Raw genomic sequence first — 19,126 nt, forward strand, 5'->3', positions numbered from 1 at the left:
TGTTATATTAACATACATGGGACATGCATGAGTGATTGTGTAATGGAAAGATTAAAAAATTTTGAGGCAGTGGATTTTATTTTTACTGGCATGATTTGTAAATTTAAAAGTTCAATAAAATAAAATGCTCACAAGATGATATCATTATTCATTTCACTTTACGACCATGACAGACAGTACTGTTGTAGAAAGTAATTTTGTTGAAATGATCCTCTCCAGATGTCATATATACTGGATGTGTTTCTGGTGCTGCATGTATTTTCTTTTCTTTCTGTAAGCACTTTCTGTTGTTGTTGTTTTGTTGTCTTTTGTTTATTTATTTGGGCCACATTTGATACTCTGGTTCAAGGAGATGGGTCACCAAAATATTGTCTTTATAAGAAAGTTCTCATGGCATGAATTGTTAATATTCTGAACTATGTTTACAGCATAATGTATGTTCTGTCTTTACAATAGCGTGAGTCACTCACATGCAAAACTCTTTAAGGAAGTAAATAATTTCATTTTAAAGTTACTTGATTATGGTCCAATTTACTTTAAAGTCTTTCATCAGAAAGGAGAAAACAAGCAGGCAAGCAAAACCACTCTGAACACCCTTGAAGAGGTAGACCTTGGTCAGCCAAAGGCAGAACCAGTCACCAGGAGTCCTCAAGTCCCCTCTTTCACCTCTTTGGTTTCATTTCTGGAAACCCTTACATAACCTGAAGTAACGGGCATCCTGCTGACTATGGGTCCCAAGTACACAGTGTCTCCCTCAGTCTGACACACAGGACAAGTCTGCTGCCAGACCGCTGGCCTCAAAGGGGACTTCTCAACAAAGAGTCTTCTCAAACCTACTGAGTATAAACGTCTTCCTTTTCTTTGGCTTTTAGCCACTGTCTCGCCCACCTTCGAGTGTGTTATTTCAGTCCTATTCTCTTCCTGACTTAGGAGAAAAAAATAATAAACCCTAGTTATCTGGATTATTCAACAGAGAAAGAGTGCAGGAAGCAGATCTCCTAATGTGATCCCTAGTCCTTTTTCATTTTTTCTGAAATCTTCTTATAATTTACAGAGGACTGAGTGGCTTCTACCAAATTAGAGTTGAAAACAGGGCATTCATCTGGGATATAAAGTTTAATAAACTCAATCAGGAAGATCACATTATCCTTACACACTTTGCCTTGTAGTTTTACAGTTAAGAAAATGTGGTCCACATTCAGGGTAATAGCAGGCTTGGGAGGGTCACTTACCTGAGTGATAGTCAGAGGACACTTACAGGCTCTAAGTGTCTGTGTGTTGTTTGCTTTTGTATTGAAAACATTTGGGGGCTGTGGATAGAGCGCCTGCCTCACTTGTACAAGGCACTAGGTTAGATCCAGCACCACAAGAAAACAAAAACATAACAGACAGAAAAATTTGTCCCTAGTGCAATAATAAAATCACTTTTTCATTACTTACCAAGAACTATTCAAAAGTAAAAATGATTCTCCTAAAGAAAATATTAATATGGAAGTTTACCTATGAATAAATATCAACAACTAAAATCAATTCTTCCAGGAGGAGTGAAAATACTATTTATAAATCACACTTATAGTGTTCTAATTTATTTTAAAATAAATTATTTTTGCTTCTGCTCTAAAGCTTATTTATATCGACTTCCATTGCCTGGTGATAACCAAATGTAGCATGTTAAAAAAAAAAATCCTACAGTAAGCTTTTTACATGAATTGATCATTGAAAAATTCATTACTGTTGTTCTATCAACTTCTCTGTTTTCAAATAACCCTGATATTCATAGACAGAGAAGAAATAGTAGGCAGTTGTCTGATGGCCCATGGGCTTGTTCTAGATCCCTGCTGGTATGGCCTCAAATTCAGATTTAGCTTTCCATGGATTCATCCTACTATTGGTCAAAATAACTGTTACAGAAACCACAGATCCAGATTGCAAGTCTTTGAGGAGATAGGAATGCATGTTTTGCTTTATTTTCTTTCAGTCAAACTTGTGCAATCAAAAAAATGTGGTGCTATGTTATTATTCATATAATGAGTGAAAACAACTGGTCCTTGTTTGAGTTTGTCAACTTTTCAGGCTTTGTAAATACTATTTTAATTTATTATGGGATAATCATTCATTTTAGTTGATGAGAGATGATTTAAATTTTTCTTCTTTTCAGTGTGAATTAGCATTACATAAGAGGTTAAAAATTCTAGTGAATTAGCATTTAAGGGAAAGACAAATTGTTACAGCCAGGAATTTCTCTTTAAATGTCACATGGTGTTCAAGTGTTGACGAATCTAATTTTTAAAAAGTGACCTTTAAGTTTTGTTTTTTTTTTTTAAAGAGTATTCTACTAAAAAGAGTATGTTTAGAAGCAGAATGAGGAACATGAACGAAGATTTCTCTTAGGAACCAATGGTTTTTATGAACTCTACAACTTCATCCTCAGGATAGAACTTAAATAACTTGCAAGTAATTTTTAGGAAATTCTTAGGTTGATTCAACCAAATTATTAATAAATTTACAGACCTAATTCTTCCTCCATTGTGGAACCTTTATTTTGTGAACCAGAAACTCCCAAGACTCTGTTGAACAATATAGAAAAGGCACTTCCCCACACACCTAAAATAAAGCAGAAACAGAAATTAAGTTTCAAACCATCAGGTTTCAAAATGCTCAAACTAACTAGTGATAGATTTTGATCACTTACCCATTAAAAAATGCAAGGGGTTTTCTTCATATTTTTTCACAACTGTTCCCATAAAAAATTTGCTTCCAAACAGGTCGGGAGCCATGAAAGTGCCATATTTCGCCATGCCTATCTCGTACGGGCTAAACTCAACCCAATCTGAAAGCATGGTAAAAATAATAAGACAGTTTATTGATAGGGAGTCGCAACAGAGAAGTATACAGCTCATAATCATCTCAACCATGCTATGCCCAATCTCATTCATTAACAAAATGTTTATTATGTATATGTCACCGTGTGGTAGGGAAGAAAATGTACAGAAGAACAAGATGGGAGAACACAAAAAGATCCCTTCTAAGCCTGGCATGGTGGTGCTCACCTGTTATCCCAGCTATGCAGGAGGAGTGGGTAGGAGGATTGCAGTCTGAGGCCAACCAGGTCAAAAAACACGAGACCCTATCTGAAAAACAACTAATACAAAGAAGGCTGGAAGAGTGGTTCAAGTGGTAGTGTACCTTTCTAGTAAGTATGAGGCCCTGAGTTCAAATCCCAGTACTTCCAAAAAAAAAATCCGTTCTAATTGGCACAGGATCAATATCCTTTCCCATTTAAAAATTCAGATATCTTTTATGAAGTCCATCTTAATTTTGAAGAATGTAAAACTGAAAACTTTTAACTCAAATATAAAGTCCAGGAAAGAAACAGAAGAAATCAAATTCTTTATGACAATGGAAAAGTCTATGAAAATGGAAACAAATATTTTCTAACATTTCCCTTTGCTTTGTCTTCACTTAATTTTGCCTATTAACCATTCATTCTAACTGGTAAAATGAAAGGTTCTTATGCTGATGTCTTAGAAATAAATGGTGAGAGGGACAATAAGGTATTATATTAGCCAAGAGCAGAGGCTCTGGAGCCAGTCTGGGCTCAAACCCCAACCTCCTGCTCACTAACTGGATATATTACTCACTCCACCTATACATCTTAGTTCCCTAATCTGCACAATGTGAACAAAACAAGCAGGTGGCTATTAGAATTGTCTTGAGAATAGAATGAGTTAAGGAATGTAAGGAGCAGGTCATGCATGGTGGCTCACATCTGTAATCCAAGCTATTTGGGAGGCAGAGATAGGAGGATAGTGGCTTGAGGCCAGCCCAGGTAAAAAGTTAGCAAGACCCCATCTCAATTAATAAGCCAGGCATAGTGGTACACACCTTTCAGCCCAGCTACATGGGAGGTATAGGTAGGAGGATTGTAGTCAGAAGTCATTCCCAGGCAAAAACATGAGAGCCTACCTGAAAAAAAAAATAACTAAAGAAAATAGGGTAGGGGACATGGCTCAAGTGGAAGAGTTCTTGCCTAGTGAAAGCAAGGCCCTGAGTTCAAACCCCAGTACAGAATGAAAGAAAGAAAAGGAAAAAGGAAGAAAGGGAAGGAGGGAGGGGAGACAGAGAGAGAGAGAGAGAGGAAAGAAAGAAAAAGAAAAAGGACAGGGAGGCAGGGAGGGAAGGAGGGTAGAAGGAGGGTAGAAGGAAGGAAGGAAGGAAGGAAGGAAGGAAGGAAGGAAGGAAGGAAGGAAGGAAGGGTAATGTAAGGAAAAACACAGAAGACATGACACACTTTAATACCCCAGTCTATAAGAGGCGTTATATCTCACCACCTCCCATGATATAACCATGTCTAATAACTGTCTGAATCTTAACATGTCCAAAAAGATCTCCTGGTTTCTGACTCCCATTCTGAAACCTGTGTGAGTCTTCCACATCTGGTGCCACTGCTCAAGCTACCTTTCATACCCTTAGTAATTCTGTCCCTTGGTACTGCACACAAAACTCAAGTACCGTATGTTCTCTTACCAGATATGTTTAGAGTCTGTCCCTTACCCATTTGGCCATGGTGACCATACTAGCACAGACTGCCACGCTCCCTCCCTGAATTTCCACAGTAGCTTCCTAAAATGTCTCTACTCCTTTCCCTCGCCCTCTTCCCCCATCTCGTTCTCCTTTTTTTTTTTTTTCGTTTTGATAATCTGTAAGCAGAATGAACTTTTATAACAGCGATCACAGCACATCAATGTCAGTTTAAAGCCTTCCAGTGGCTTCTCATTATACTGAGAATAAAAACACAAGGCACAGCAATGTCTTAGACGTTATCCCCCATCTGCCCATTTCTCCTAACCAATCTCCTGCCAGATTTTTTCTTATGTGTTCCATTTCAGGCACATGGACCTTCTTGCTATTCATCAAAGAAGTCAGGTCATTTCCACATCAGTGTCTTATACTTGCTATTTCCCTCTGCAATTGCATGGCTTGCTCTTAATCTTTAGTTCAAGGTCTTTGCTGAGGATTCTCTTACTAAGTCCCACCATCATGCACACCCTGCACCAATACCAAATCCTCTGCCTCCTCTACTTTTTTAAGTTTTCTTTTTTTTTTTTAAATTATAATATGTCCCAAACCTCTTATCTAACAATCCAAAATCCAAACACTTCCAAAGCCCACAAGTTTTCTTGTCATTCATTTGGTGGTAAAACCTCACCAGAACTCATTTAGAGAAAAATCAACTTTGAAACGATGGGGAGGGAGACTTCTCATAGTCTATTTATCCCAGTCAAGGAGAATACTGACATATTGTACTGGAGAAATATCTCTCTGTGTATTACAGGACCCCGCTGGGCTCTTGTAATCCCAGTACCCCACAATTTTTAAATGAATACCTTTTTAAAATTTAAAATCTAAAATATTCTGAATTCCAAAATGCCTGTATTCAAAGCTTCAGCAAAGGAATGTGCATCTATATTTACTTCTTTACGCATTGGTGGAGAACGTTCTAATTTCACGGAGGAAGTTATGTAATCACAATTGTGATAAGATAGCATTGTAGTTCATTTCAAACCCAAGCTAAATGGCACACATCCCTGCATCTGAAAGTGGTATGTATGCCTTATACTGATTTATAGGGAGTTAGTGAGACATGACTAGCAATGAATCAGACTGTTAGGAAAATTCCTGTATCAGTACACATAATTTCCGATCCCTAAATATTACAGCCCTATTTTGGGAACTAAAAAAGATACAGCCTCATCTCTCCTACTTTTCTCTCTCAATTCCTTGTTTACAGTGTTGTGACCTGTACACAGAAAAATTACAGACATTTTCAAGAGCTAAGAGTTGCCCTCTACTGAAGAGCTCATCATGTTATTTAACTATTAGTCTTCTGCTGTTGACTTGTACATTTCAATGTCAGCATCTCTCCTGCATCTGCTAACTTCCAACTTCCTGTTGAGCATTTATACTGAGATGTTCTGTCATCACCACCTACTCTCCTCTGGATAAAAACTTCTTACCTTTGCTCCAAACAAGTTTAACTATTTTGGTAAACTACACTATCATAGCTCAGAAAAATTGCTCATTTTCACCAAAACTCTTCTTCTACTTCATGAAATCCATTATCACCCCCCACACACTGACCTTCACATCCATCTTCTCATTTCCTTCCTTATCAGTATCTCCCTAGCCTCAGACTGGGTCACAAAAACAATTTCCAGTTTCTTTCTTCCACTTTCTTTCTTTCCCAGTCTACCTACATCAGTCACCAAAGTACTTTTTCAAAAATACTGTCAAATAGTTTAATTGTTCAGCCTCAAAGAATTGAATATTTCCTTCTGTGTGGAAATCAAATCTTTTTATAACTTAGAAGTAAACTTTTCCACAAATGTACACCTATTCTTCACCAGTATGTACACAAGTCTCAAGCTAGTTTCTTTAAGGTGATCCTTAAAACAAATCTTTGACTGTCTTCTGAGCACATTCTCACACTTTTCCATACAAAGCTGACTTTTCATCTCTTCTTCACTCTTCCCAAGTTCAATTTGAAACCAAGTTCAGTCACCCTTCTAAAGTCATTCTTATTTACTTAGGATACTAAAGCTCTACCTTTATATCCGCTCCACACAACTTAGCAGATAATATTCTAAGTGTACAGTATTAATTTTTCTATGGCTTATTTTTGTCCCTTTAAGTGGTATTATAATTTTCTTGCGGGAAGTACTATATTTTTACCACTACAGTTTCTGCCAGAGATTTTAACATAGTTGTACATGCCTACAATTCCTTCATTCAGGAGGCAGAGGCAAAAGGATAGAGAATTCAAGGCCAGTCTGGGAGACATAGCTCAAGGCTGATCTAGGTTACACAGTAAGACCCTGTTCCTCTCCCACTCCCAAAAATAGCGTGACGCCAAGTTCATGACTGTAAGTGCTGAGTAAAGACAACTTATTCACCAAAAGAAAAAATTTAGTGATATTTTCAATCCTCTCATCAATGTAGTGGAGTGGAGGAGTCAAAAATACTTAAGGGTTTAAATGCTAATGCTCATTTGTGGAAAATCTTCCAAAGGAAAAGCGTTTAAAATTATTCCAAGGGGGGAAGAAAAACATTCTCTGGCATTTATGAATAAAATTGTTGATAAGACTTCTGTAAACGAAGCTGGTTCTCTGACTTTTTAAAGCACAATTCAGAGATTATTTCAATTTTTTTCCCTAAATGCCACTCTCAAGCAATGAAGTATAGACATTTCCATTCTTTCTCTCTTTCTCTCTCTCTCTCTCTCTCAATAACACCTGTAAAGCTACTTGAATTCCCGTGACATCCCCTTAGAATGGCTTATCTGGGGATAAGATGCACCTAACTAGGAAGACAAAACTGAACCTCCTCATCCAGGAAGCTCAACAATGAAGGCTAATGGTGCATCCACCATCTCAGTATCTCAGGTTGGCAGAGCTCATATCAGACACATTCAGGTCCAAAGACAAGTGAAAACAAAGCAGCCTTTCTTACTCTAGAAGAATCCAGGCCATTAACTTTCTGAAACATTTTTCTTTATTTTAGTCAAGTTTTTCCTTGACAATGGTTACTGACTATAAGTTCAGAATTAATGTAGCCACTGTGAAAATGCAAAAGCAATTATAACAATAATAATAATAAACTATTATATTTTTATGTCTTTTATAATTTTCAGTCTTATGCATATCTCAGTGATTGTCTATATAGTTCCATAAAATAAATAACACAGTTAGTATTTTTTTAAATAATAAGGAAAATGAGAATCAGACAGATTGGATGATCTGCCTGAGATAGTTCAGTTTAGAAGACATGACTTCCAAATCAGAATCCAGTGCTGTTTTGAGCATATCATACTGCTTCCTGGGTGAAAGATGACTTATTTGTCCATGCTCAGATCTGACTAGCCTATTAGTGCTATCTATCAGCCAATTCCAAAGCTTTCATGATTCCACAAGAGAATAGCTTGTGGAATGGCACTTAATATTATTGAAGAAAAAACTCTCAAGTCTCCACTATGAACCCCACTACAGTCAAGGGGGTGGTCCTGGTTTTATCTGAGCATGCTGTGTCTATCTTGGACTCCTGCTGAATGCTTCCCTCCACATTCTACAACCAGATAATTAAATTTACCTTTCATACACAAAATCTTATCTGTCTTTAAGATTTTGACCACTGAGTTTTACAGAAGACTCTACAGCTTACCAGTGTTTAAAGTATTGTGCATGTTTTATCACATTTATTTATCAAAATAGTATGAGAGTCTTATACTACTTACCTTTAAAAGATAAGGTAACTAAGGCTACAGAGGTTATATAACATGACCAAGGTGACAGCATACACTAACAGTTCTGTACTCTCTTGTGCCTTAATTTATTTCATATTTATTATAAATTTCCTGAACAAGTAATAAGGTCTTACTGACAAGAACAATATATTGTAGCAGGGGGAGAGAGGTTAGAGCTCTCCCCCTAGAGCCTTGCATTTGACATTCTAGGTGGCCAGTTGTCAGCAAAATCAATGTAGTGCTATAAAAATACCAAAAGATTCTCAAGGTCACTGAAACTAATGTGGCACTATAAAAACACCAAAAGATTTTTGAGGTCAGTTCTCAGCTCTGTTACTTACTATCTAGGTAGTAATGTGCAAATCAATTCATATTTCTGAAGTTTTGTTTTTTCTTCTGTGAAACAGCTAAAAAATTACTTCCTGTATTATACTAAAATGTGGAATAAAGTAATAAAAATGAAAAGTGCTTTCTGAACCATAAGCATGATAAAAGTTTCAATTATTATCATTAATAAATACTTATTAATCAGTGAATGAATCTTAGGTGTATTGCTTTTATAAACTATTCAAAATTCTTGTCTAAGAGCAGGCAGTCAAGGGAAAAATGAGAGTAAAATAACAAAAGGATTCTGGATTAAATCTGCTAATACATGCCATTTGTGATGAGTTTTTAAGCTCATTATGTGAATGAAGTCACTAAGATACTTTTCCTAAAAATAGAATGACACCCCCCCCCCACCGCCACCAGCCATCATCAGAAATTCAAGGGCTCTGCAGCTTTACACTGGCAGAAGGAGGAACACAGTACCCAAAAAGTGAAGCTACAGAAGAAACAAGTGCTTTCCCAAACCTCAAGATTTAACAAAAATGAGGCTTCTTGTCCACCAGTCACAAGTATAGGTCAGTACTTTTACGGGTTAAATTATGAAAATCAGGATAGTGCTTTGAATGACAGATGTACATCATGTTGCACAATTAATGAAAACATAACCAGCAAGTAAACTAATATTCATTGCCTAAAAGCACTAGACATACTATTTTATCAATAACCACTGAGAAATGGGTAACTCACTTGAGTTACTGACTATATTCATGATTTATTTTTCTTTCACTAAGTTAAATAGAGAGACATTAGTTACCAGTTTCATGGAACATTCTTTCTATGACCAGAAAATCATCTACTTTAATATTTCTTTCTATTTTCAAATTTTCTTATGTTTTATAAAATGTATTAACATAATCAATTTTAATTACTTGTAACCTTCCTTTAAAGAAAACCATTGGAAACCATATGCTCCAGAAAATGCTCTGAGAAAGGAACTGATATACCTGCAAACATCAGCTCTGACACATCAGGTTTGACATGCAAACAAGTGAAAAGAGGTAAAGGACATCGGGCAGCAGTGACCTTTTCCTTCAAACTACTCAAGGTAGTGTTCATTCTCTGTCCACAAAAGAAAGAATGAAATGGCTTTAAATGTATAAACAGACACAGATAAAAGCTTATTTAAAATAGTATTTCCAATCAAAATGCTTAAAACTTTTATAATAAAAATAAATCTTACTACCTCTAGATATTTCTGGGTCCTGAATAAACAAGAAAAAAGAAAACTCTATGAAAATAGTTATCTGCTTTCTAAAACAATCATAACTCTAGGAACTATGTCTACCTTTGAACTGGAGAATGATTTGGCAACTATGGGGTGTGGAAAATATTTATCCCCTGGAGTCCCTGGCACCGGCTTTTCTCTATTGCTCCTGTTTTATCTTCAGATGAAATGTCACCTTGTGGTTATGTGTCAAGTGCCTTTGTTTCCTGTGGTACACTTCCTTTTCTGACTCTTTCCAGGCAACCTTCCTTCTCCTACCTTCAAAATATTAGTTGTTAGGGCTGGCGGAGTGACTTAATTGGTAGAGTACCTGCCTAGTAAGTGCAAGGCCCTGAATTCAAACCCTAGTACCACACATAATAACTAAATAAAATAAATATTACTGTGTTCACCTAAACGAAAAATGTTGAAGAGTTATATCTGCTAGAGAGAATGTGCTCAATGCACATTGTTGAAATAATAAGTTGAGCTGAGTAACTTTTACAAAATATAGCATATTTCCTTTGATTTAAAACAATCTGGAATACATTGTCTACCTATATTAAAAGGATTATAGATTGGACCACGGCTTACATTGTGGATTAGTGTTTCTCCTATTAACATGCCAAAGATATCAGTAAAGGTGACAGGTTGGCCGGAGCTTTTCTTCTTCCACAATGACTCAACATATCGTTTAATCTTTTGTGGTGTGAGAAGTAAAAGGGGGTTGTAGCTAACATTTTTCATTAGTTCTTCATTAATCTCTTCTGGCCCCTTCTCAGGAAAATCGGGGTGAGAGTACAAGGTTGACATATACCTATAAAGAAATTAAAACACAATCAAGAAATTCAGTAAAGGCATTGCACAGTGTCTCCAAAGAAAGAAGGCACTCTCTGTCATCAGAAAAAGAATGATGGATATATTTGATTAATTTAACCAATTAAAGATATTATCCTACTAAGACTACATTGATCAAAGATGGGCTGGTCTACAATGGAAGCAAAACAGAGACAAACAAAGGAGAGAGAGGTCGCACAGTCAAGAGAAAAGAATGCAGTACCAGACCTACTATCCACTGTCTAGTCTGCTAGGAATGAACCATCCTTATCAGGCTGCTAGAGACTAGTGACACAACACATTTGAGTCACATAAGTAGAATGACTTATCTGGCTCCAATAGTGGTCAAGCAATCTGATAGTCTAACTTTCTATGATGGCTACCTACATGGAGAAAATGTACTGTCCCAACTATTGTGACTAGCTAATTCTCCTGACAAGTATTTTTTAAAAAAACTTATTCACTGACCAACTAAACAAAATCACATGCCTTGTCAAAGGTAAGTCTTCTGAACATATGAATCTGAAGGCAAAATCCTAGAGAAGAAAAGGTCATTATGGTAAATGATTTATGAAGCCTCTGGGACACAAGAAATTTCTATACCTCTGTAGATAACTGGAAATCACCATGAATTTGATTTCTTTGCAGTTATTGGCCGACCTCTTGTAAGCCAAAATCTCTAGTGTATTACATCTCATCATGAGTATTATTTCCCCATCAGTAAATAGTGACCTCCTTTAGGAAAAGAATTTTTCTTATTCATTTTTGTTAGTCTCAGCAACTAGCTACTGCCTGATATAGAAAACACAGCTTATTGAACTGATAGGGAAAAAAATACAATGAAAGATACACTTTACCATTCCATTCAACCAAAGGTAAAACAGCACATGTTTTAATCACCTGTTTTCATGGGATTCAAATCAAAATGTTTACCATAATGGCTTATATTCTCTTCGGGAAAGGGAGAAAAACTAATTCTTACTGAGCCTCTGCTATGTTCTCAGCACTGTGCTGGTTAATTGTTCCTAAGAAATTGTCTTGAAGACTACAATGGCTTTCAAATCTTCCATTTTAAAGATAAGGAAAGAAAGTTTTGGTAAGTTTAAACAATAGGCTCATATTCCCTAATTAATAGCAGAGGAACTAGAATTTAAAATTTATCCTATCCTCTGAAAGGCTTTATTTTATTTTTTTGTTTTGCTTTTTTTATTTGTTTGTTTCTCTATGTATTCCATATTTGCCTTGAACTCTCAATCCTCTTGCTTTGGCCTACCAAGTAGGTGTTATTTTATAATTTATTATACAAGATTTCAGATTAGAGATGAAATTATTTCTATTTAGAATTTCTTGTTGGATTTAAAGTTTCTTATAAACAAATTGAGAGAATATTGATGGGTTAAAAAAATGGAGTGACACACCAAAAATAGAACACATACTTAAAACTAACAAACTTCTTAAAAGACCTGAACACAAACCAAATTCATAACTAAACTTAACACATGTGTAATAAAAATCAAATATCTATTAAAGTACAACTTAGAGTACTTGAAAGATACAATGTACATCCATTCATATAGTTCTTCCAAAGTCTACAATGTGATTTACCAATATCAATAAAGATTTTCAAAACCTCATCATAATTTTTAATAAATGCACACATGACTATAATTATGTTGGTTTATATTTAAGGACATTATAAACAGGAAAGTAAGACATCCATTTGAGTTTCTAAGGTGGTCAACTTGAAAAATATTCAGGATATGGTTTATTCTTTATGAGAACACTACAAAGAAATTATTCACTAGTTTTACTATCAAGAATAATTCTACTTCCATGGAATTGCTTTTAAAATACTTAAAATGTGTGTTATTTTAATTTAAACTATGTGCACCTGGTTAGAATTTTTCTTGGATTCCAGAAAGCTTTAATCTAAACCTGTGTCACATGGCTACCAATGCAATATTTACAGAATGAATGTTCTTGTTTCAAACTACATTTTCCCTTTCTGTCATTTCTATCTTTAATGCATGCAATCCAGCATTATTTTGTAATAAGATACATTAAAGCTTTTTCATAATGAGACAGGATAAATGTGAGCAAAATACAAAGATGTAATGTCAGTAAAAAAATCACTGCAGTGGTGGAATGATCTTTTAAAGCCATGTGAAAAGGATTTGACATGATCACTCTGCTATTGAAGTTATTCCTTACTGCTCTCATAATTATATGGTTATTCAAATATTATTTAAGTTATTTTAAGACTTCTCCATTTATATGTAGCTGATCTTTGATTGAACCAACTTACAACTGTAAAAAGTACATCTGCCCAATGAATTGCTGCTAGCAAGATCATCTCTCTTCTTTTTTTCCATTTTGCCCACCATTAATCACTAGATGCAAATTAGGATAATCCTTCCTTATTGATGAGGAGTTGTCTAAAATGTTGGACTGTGTATCACAGTTTCAGTCATAGACCTTTTCAAGGGGGCAAAATGTATACAGATATCAAACCAATTCTTTCTTTGTATTCTATGTAGAATAGCTACCACCCATTCTACTCTCTGAAAGGTGAAGTAAACTCATTCAATTGTAGTCTAGCTCCACCTTTTTTTCCCTTTCTCATAAAACAGTTGGCTTGGGAATATGGGCCCTAGTGAGAAACAGAAAAACTTAGAATACCTCAACCATTGGCATTGAGTTAGTGATCTTTGTTGTTCAACATTTATGAACATATTCCTTAGAATCTACAAATTGATTGAATTGGACATCCTTTCCATGATGTCACTGCAGTTACATCCAAGACTTGGGTTTTGGCTTTGGTGATAGCTAAAAATATAGTAACAGACAACTAGTTCTGGGAAGCTGTTTAAGTTTAAAGAGTTTTCTGTTTCTGGCCTGCACCAGGGCAAGAGTCAAATACACATGACTTCTGTGGATATAAAAACCAACTAAACCACATCAGTATCACCCCAATTTCTTTTTCCATGGTTAAGTCTTAATTTTTGTCTCTTTAATAATCATTGTTTCTCACTTCTACCAATTAAGTTTCCAAAAGTATCATAAATGTATCAGAGTCTCTACAAATATATATAATAAATAAGTCTTACATTTATCTATGAATCTGTAAATATTTGCCTCTAATTTTCAACATATTTATATCATGGGACACTTCACTTTATCTAAATACATTTAAGTGTGAAATTCTCAAAGTTCAATCATGCCAGTGAAGAAGATATTTTCAATTCAGTCCTTTTCTCCATGTTTCAAAATACCAATGCATAGCCTCTAGGACTTACTGAATCAGAATTTTTAGGGGTATCCATTCGGAATTTTTATACTTTAAAATGTGAGGATGTAATTCTCATACCCAAGCAAGATTTGGAATGACTTGAGAAGACCCTCCACATTGTTGCAGGAACTCTTCATAACACTAGATTGAAAATTCTCATTCTTAAATTCTGTTTAAATTAATTCAGTGGAATGGGCCCTACTCTCTACAGATACAGAGATACTGTCATTTCTCTCTAGATAGTAATACCACACAAACATGGCACTGGCCTCTCACAATGCTACAAGATAACAGCTTTACAAAGGAAGACAGCTGTGCTAAAACTCTAAGTAAGAGAACACAGAATTATCATGATTCTTCTACTTCACTCATGCCAAGTCTCCAAGTTGGCTAATACTTACATTTAATGAATCACAAGTATCATCCAAAAATAATTTCAGAAATAATTACCATAATGTTAGTTATAGTTACAAAGGAAGCTTTGTCCTACCCAAAATTCTATTTTGTGATCACAGATATCATTCTGGGAGGTCCAAGGCTTCTCCAGGTATTTCCGTATTACCTCATTAATGCCAAATAATGGTCATGTATCCGCAGAATATAAAAACTTACACAACATAGAAGTGTAATTTGTTTTTCTAAGTCTTTCCGAATTCCTCCCTTTGAACTTTTTACTTTCTCACCTACTGTTTTCAAGAGAGAATTGTGAATCTGACTCATCCCAAGCACATTTTCTTTTGTCTCAGGAAATGCCTCTGCACAGTTAACACTTCCACCTGTACTCTCTATCTTGTGTCATATTTCTGCCTGAATCCCTTTCTACCTCTGATCCTTTTAGTTCATTATTTTCTGTCTACCCTCTGCACTATTTCTTTCAAACCAGACTTCTACAGAAATACAAAAGTCTATTAAACTCCTAAAATAAAATAAGTAAAAACCCTTCCCTGAGCCCTATATTTGCTTCAAACAGTAATTGCTCATTTCTTCCCTTCCTGACCAAACTTCTTGAAATAATAGGCAGTTCTTACAAGAATCACATTCCCACATTTTGCCCTTTCACCTTCTATTCACTTCTTATTCTTTGCAAATTCATGACCAAAAGTACCTTATTTACTTTATGATTTGTTCCTGATAAAACTACTCAAGCACAGCAAGCCCAGCCCTAGGTGCTTCTCTGAGCACCTCCACCCTAACCCTTTGAGATTCCTTTTCTTCATTTCCCTCTCTCAAAGCCTACACTTTTTTTATTAGGTGAGTTTAAGATAGAAAGTCTCTTGCAGTATACTAGTCAATGACAGACAAAAGGGACCCAAAAAAGTATTGAGAAGAGAGAGAAAAAACCACCCAAAGGGTAATAACAAAATGCTTCAGTAAGAGATGTGATTCAAGGGTCCAAGTTTTTTCATCATGTTACTCATTAAACAGGCAGGTGCCTGCTCTTTCTTCAAGGGAAAGAATAATGATGGGTTACACCCTTCTTTCAGAAGAGATAAATCCTTTTGAGGAAGCATACAAAGAAGGTGGCAACCAAGGCTCTAGGTTATTGGTTTTTAACTACAGAATCTGGCTCAAAATAGTTAAGCAATTATAAATTATTGAACTGTGAAACTCTCTTTTGTAGATATAGCTGTCCATGAGAAGATTGTGGTTTAGTAGAAAGAATGTTAGAATAGGGGTTTAAAAGCTTGATTTATAAATGCCAGCTCTGCTAGTATTCCTGGACAAATTGCATGACTTAGCTGAAAAATGAAGAAACTCACATCCATCTCACAGGATGAAATAACATAGATACTTTAAAATGCTAGACATATAAAATATATTATGAAACCAAATTTGCCATGGCTGAGTGACTAAAAATAGCCTTAGAAGTCAGTCAGACATTTTTTAATAAGGTGATACTATTATTGTAAACATTTGCACAAGAACTTTTATTAGATTTTCAATGGGCCCATGTAAGCTAGGCACACCATGTAGTATCTTTGAACATTGTAAGTATATTCATGAAAAGGCAAATCTACAGGGCACAAAAGCTATACATGTTGATGCTGAGCACTAATTTCATATTTAGTTAGATACATTTCAGTGATGCTCATTGTACCTCTGTTTTCAATGCTGCTTTCTCTCTCCTGCATACTATAGTACCTTGCATTTCATTCTATTTGCCCTAAAGAAGAAAATGAATGAATACCTAGTGAATCACATAGACATGTTTGCTGAAAGACTACCAATCAGCAAATTATAGGAAGATTAAATTAATTATGGGTGGAGTATGTTATTATACTCCTGTGATATTTATCTAGAATTATCTTCAATTGCTATACATTTTTATGTTTTAACTACATTTAAAATTACAAACATGTTTAAAAGTAGTAAATTCATGGCCAAAGTCATTACTAAGCATGGACTTGTCTTAATAAGAAGCATTTTTAAGCCAACTGTGGCATCAAGCAGTAAAATGAAGTCAATGTTCAATTTTCTAAATCCACTTTTCTAATATTTAAATTAGATAAATTCAAACTTTTAGAAAAATAAAACTAAAATTAAAAATGTATACTAACCATGTGGAGCCAGAAAGACCAGCAACGTAGGTAGCACAATCCAAAATTCCTGATTCATATAGCGCCTTCATCACACCAGAAAATCCCACCATGGCTCGGAAACCCCCACCTGAGCCCAATATAGCCACCACAGGCACCTGGAATGAGGCAACACACAGACTGTACACAGAGCAAAAATCATAAAATAGGCTTCCTTTTCACCTCAGTTTTTAGGTTATACATTCTATATCTTGTCATAAAGAAAAAGTAAGTTCCTCGTGCTTTGTTAATATCTAATTTTTACAAAGAAAAAATGTTTCATGTAAGAATATCAAGAATCAGCATCAATTAGAAACCAATAGAATACTAATATTGACAATGTAAACATATATTTCTTCAACTCTGCAGTTTTGAGGTTGCTTTTGGTGTATTGATTTATTTGATTCTCTCCAAAATCCTGTAAGGTGAGCAGAAGAGGAGCATTTGCCTATTTTGTAGGTGAAAGCTCTGAAAGATTGATGTGAGATCTGATATCTGGTAATTCTGCAGTGCCAGTAGGCAACTTGCTTTCAAGATACATTTACAGGAAGAATCCTTAATATTCTGTGACAGATCTGCTAGAGTGACAAAAAGGAAGGAGTGTGGTCAGACTGTTATGGTTCACAGCTTTTCTTGTGAGCAGATAGTTCTGTCACTGCCCAGAACAAGGGGCCCAGGGCACAAAGCCAGACTTAGAGGAAATAGTAGCTCAGTCTTAGCACTGCTGATCATACAATGTGAATGCTTCATGTTTCAAGTACTAACCCCAAAGTGACCCATTTACTAAATGATGCATCCATATATTCATTACTTGAGATTATGTAACTCTTAAATATGGAAAAAATTCTGTAAGAGGTGAGGTTTTTATTAGCATTAGATAGGCCAGTGAATAGTAGGCTATCTAGGATTAAAGTCCTAATCCAGTTCTTTTCTAACACCAAATGATCTCAAGTCAAAACACCAGGCATAAATGTAGGTGCAAACTGGAGTCCTCATAATGAAAACACTCTAGTGCTGAAGTGCAAAGGAATAATTTAAGTGGCTCTAAATTTGTGTATATAGAGGTGAACGCAATGATTTCAAACATCAATTTCAAAACTGTAAATGAACCAAAACTTAAAAGTTCTTTAAGCTCATAGGTGGATAAAGCTTAGTAGGGATAAACCCACAAGGTGGGTCACAAAGTGAGTGAGTGGAATGCAAGCATTATTTGCTACAGTAGGTGCAAGGAAACCAATAAGAAATTGGAACAAAGATTAGGAATTTGACTCACTGAGGCCTTGGAAAAGGGTTACATTTATAGAAAATGTGAAAATAATAACAATAACAGTAACAATATTAATAATGATGATGATGAACAGTTATCATTGCTGTATTCCCAGCACTTGGCCTAAGCTCAGGCTGAACAGAAACAGGACAGGGTATACGATTTAGGGACTAAAAGACCAGTCTTTTTATTGCATCTTTAATAATGAATCCCATAGTTTAATTTTAGTTTATATTAAAACTAATTCAATAATCCTTTTGTATACAAACTAAACTTTTCTATTTGTGAAGTAAGCATCTTTTCTCTGAATAAGTATGCCTTTTGTGACAACAACTGTATCAATGAATATATGAACTTTGGTGCATATAGACAATAAAATGTTACTTAGTGCTAAAAGGAAATGAGCTATCATGCCATGAAGAGACATGTAGGAAGCCTAAATTCATAAACCAATTTGAAAAGGTTATAAACTGTATAATTACAAATACACAGCATTCTAGAAAAGGCAACACTATGGAGACAGTACAAAGATTAGTAGACTCTGAAACAAACCCTAACACCTCTCCCTCCCAACCATCACCAGTCCTTAGTCTATAACCTTGAACTGGAAGATACACCATTTCACCTTCTGGTTCTCAGGTCTTTGGCCTCAAACTGAATTGTATCACCACTTCTCCTGGGTCTCCAGCTTGCAAAAGGCATATTATGTAATTTCTCCATAATCACATGAGCCAATTCCCATAATAAATCTCTGAAATATCTACATATATCCTGGTGAGACTGTTTCTCATTAGAACTCTGATTAATACTAGGAGGCTCTGCATGTGTGGGGACAGGAAGTATTACAGGAACACACTCTATCTTCTGCTTAGTTTTTCTGTGAACCTAACACCACTCTAATCATGAAAGTTACAGCAAAAATGAATGCTATATCTGGTATTACCAAATATGAGCACCATTCAGGGTAACCTTTCTCAACGAGCTTTTGGTTTTGAAACACTTACCTTAAAAAACTGAAGGAACAGTGCTTGAACTCAATATTGCCATCTTTGAGTAGATCTTTTGGAGAAAGCACCCCAAAATTATTATTAAATTGTAATAAAACTTGAAAGATTTCCAACTCACCTCACGTGTAGAATATAATCCTTCACTACTTTTTGGACCCAAAAGTTTCTTCATGTTTTCCTTTATGTTCTCTTTTCTCTGTTGTCTGAAAATTTTCTCCTGATCACACAGAGCCATACTAAATCGTAGGTCTGGGCATGAG

At 35.4% G+C, this 19,126-nt stretch overlaps 1 protein-coding gene across 3 annotated transcripts in view; it reads right to left on the reverse strand.

The window, feature by feature from the left end:
- The window catches only part of Pla2g4a (phospholipase A2 group IVA), a 141,052-nt gene that overhangs the window by 38,684 nt on the left and 83,242 nt on the right, over positions 1-19,126 (reverse strand). For all 3 annotated transcript variants that reach the window (XM_074047236.1, XM_074047234.1, XM_074047235.1), the window contains 6 exons: positions 18,985-19,126; positions 16,575-16,711; positions 10,485-10,707; positions 9,631-9,745; positions 2,693-2,830; positions 2,512-2,604 (listed from right to left, as the gene is read on the reverse strand). In XM_074047236.1, coding sequence (XP_073903337.1) covers positions 2,512-2,604; positions 2,693-2,830; positions 9,631-9,745; positions 10,485-10,707; positions 16,575-16,711; positions 18,985-19,126 — 848 coding nt within the window. The remainder of the gene's footprint in view (positions 1-2,511; positions 2,605-2,692; positions 2,831-9,630; positions 9,746-10,484; positions 10,708-16,574; positions 16,712-18,984) is intronic.

This window comes from Castor canadensis, chromosome 11 (assembly GCF_047511655.1).
Source record: "Castor canadensis chromosome 11, mCasCan1.hap1v2, whole genome shotgun sequence".
Lineage (NCBI taxonomy): Eukaryota > Metazoa > Chordata > Mammalia > Rodentia > Castoridae > Castor > Castor canadensis.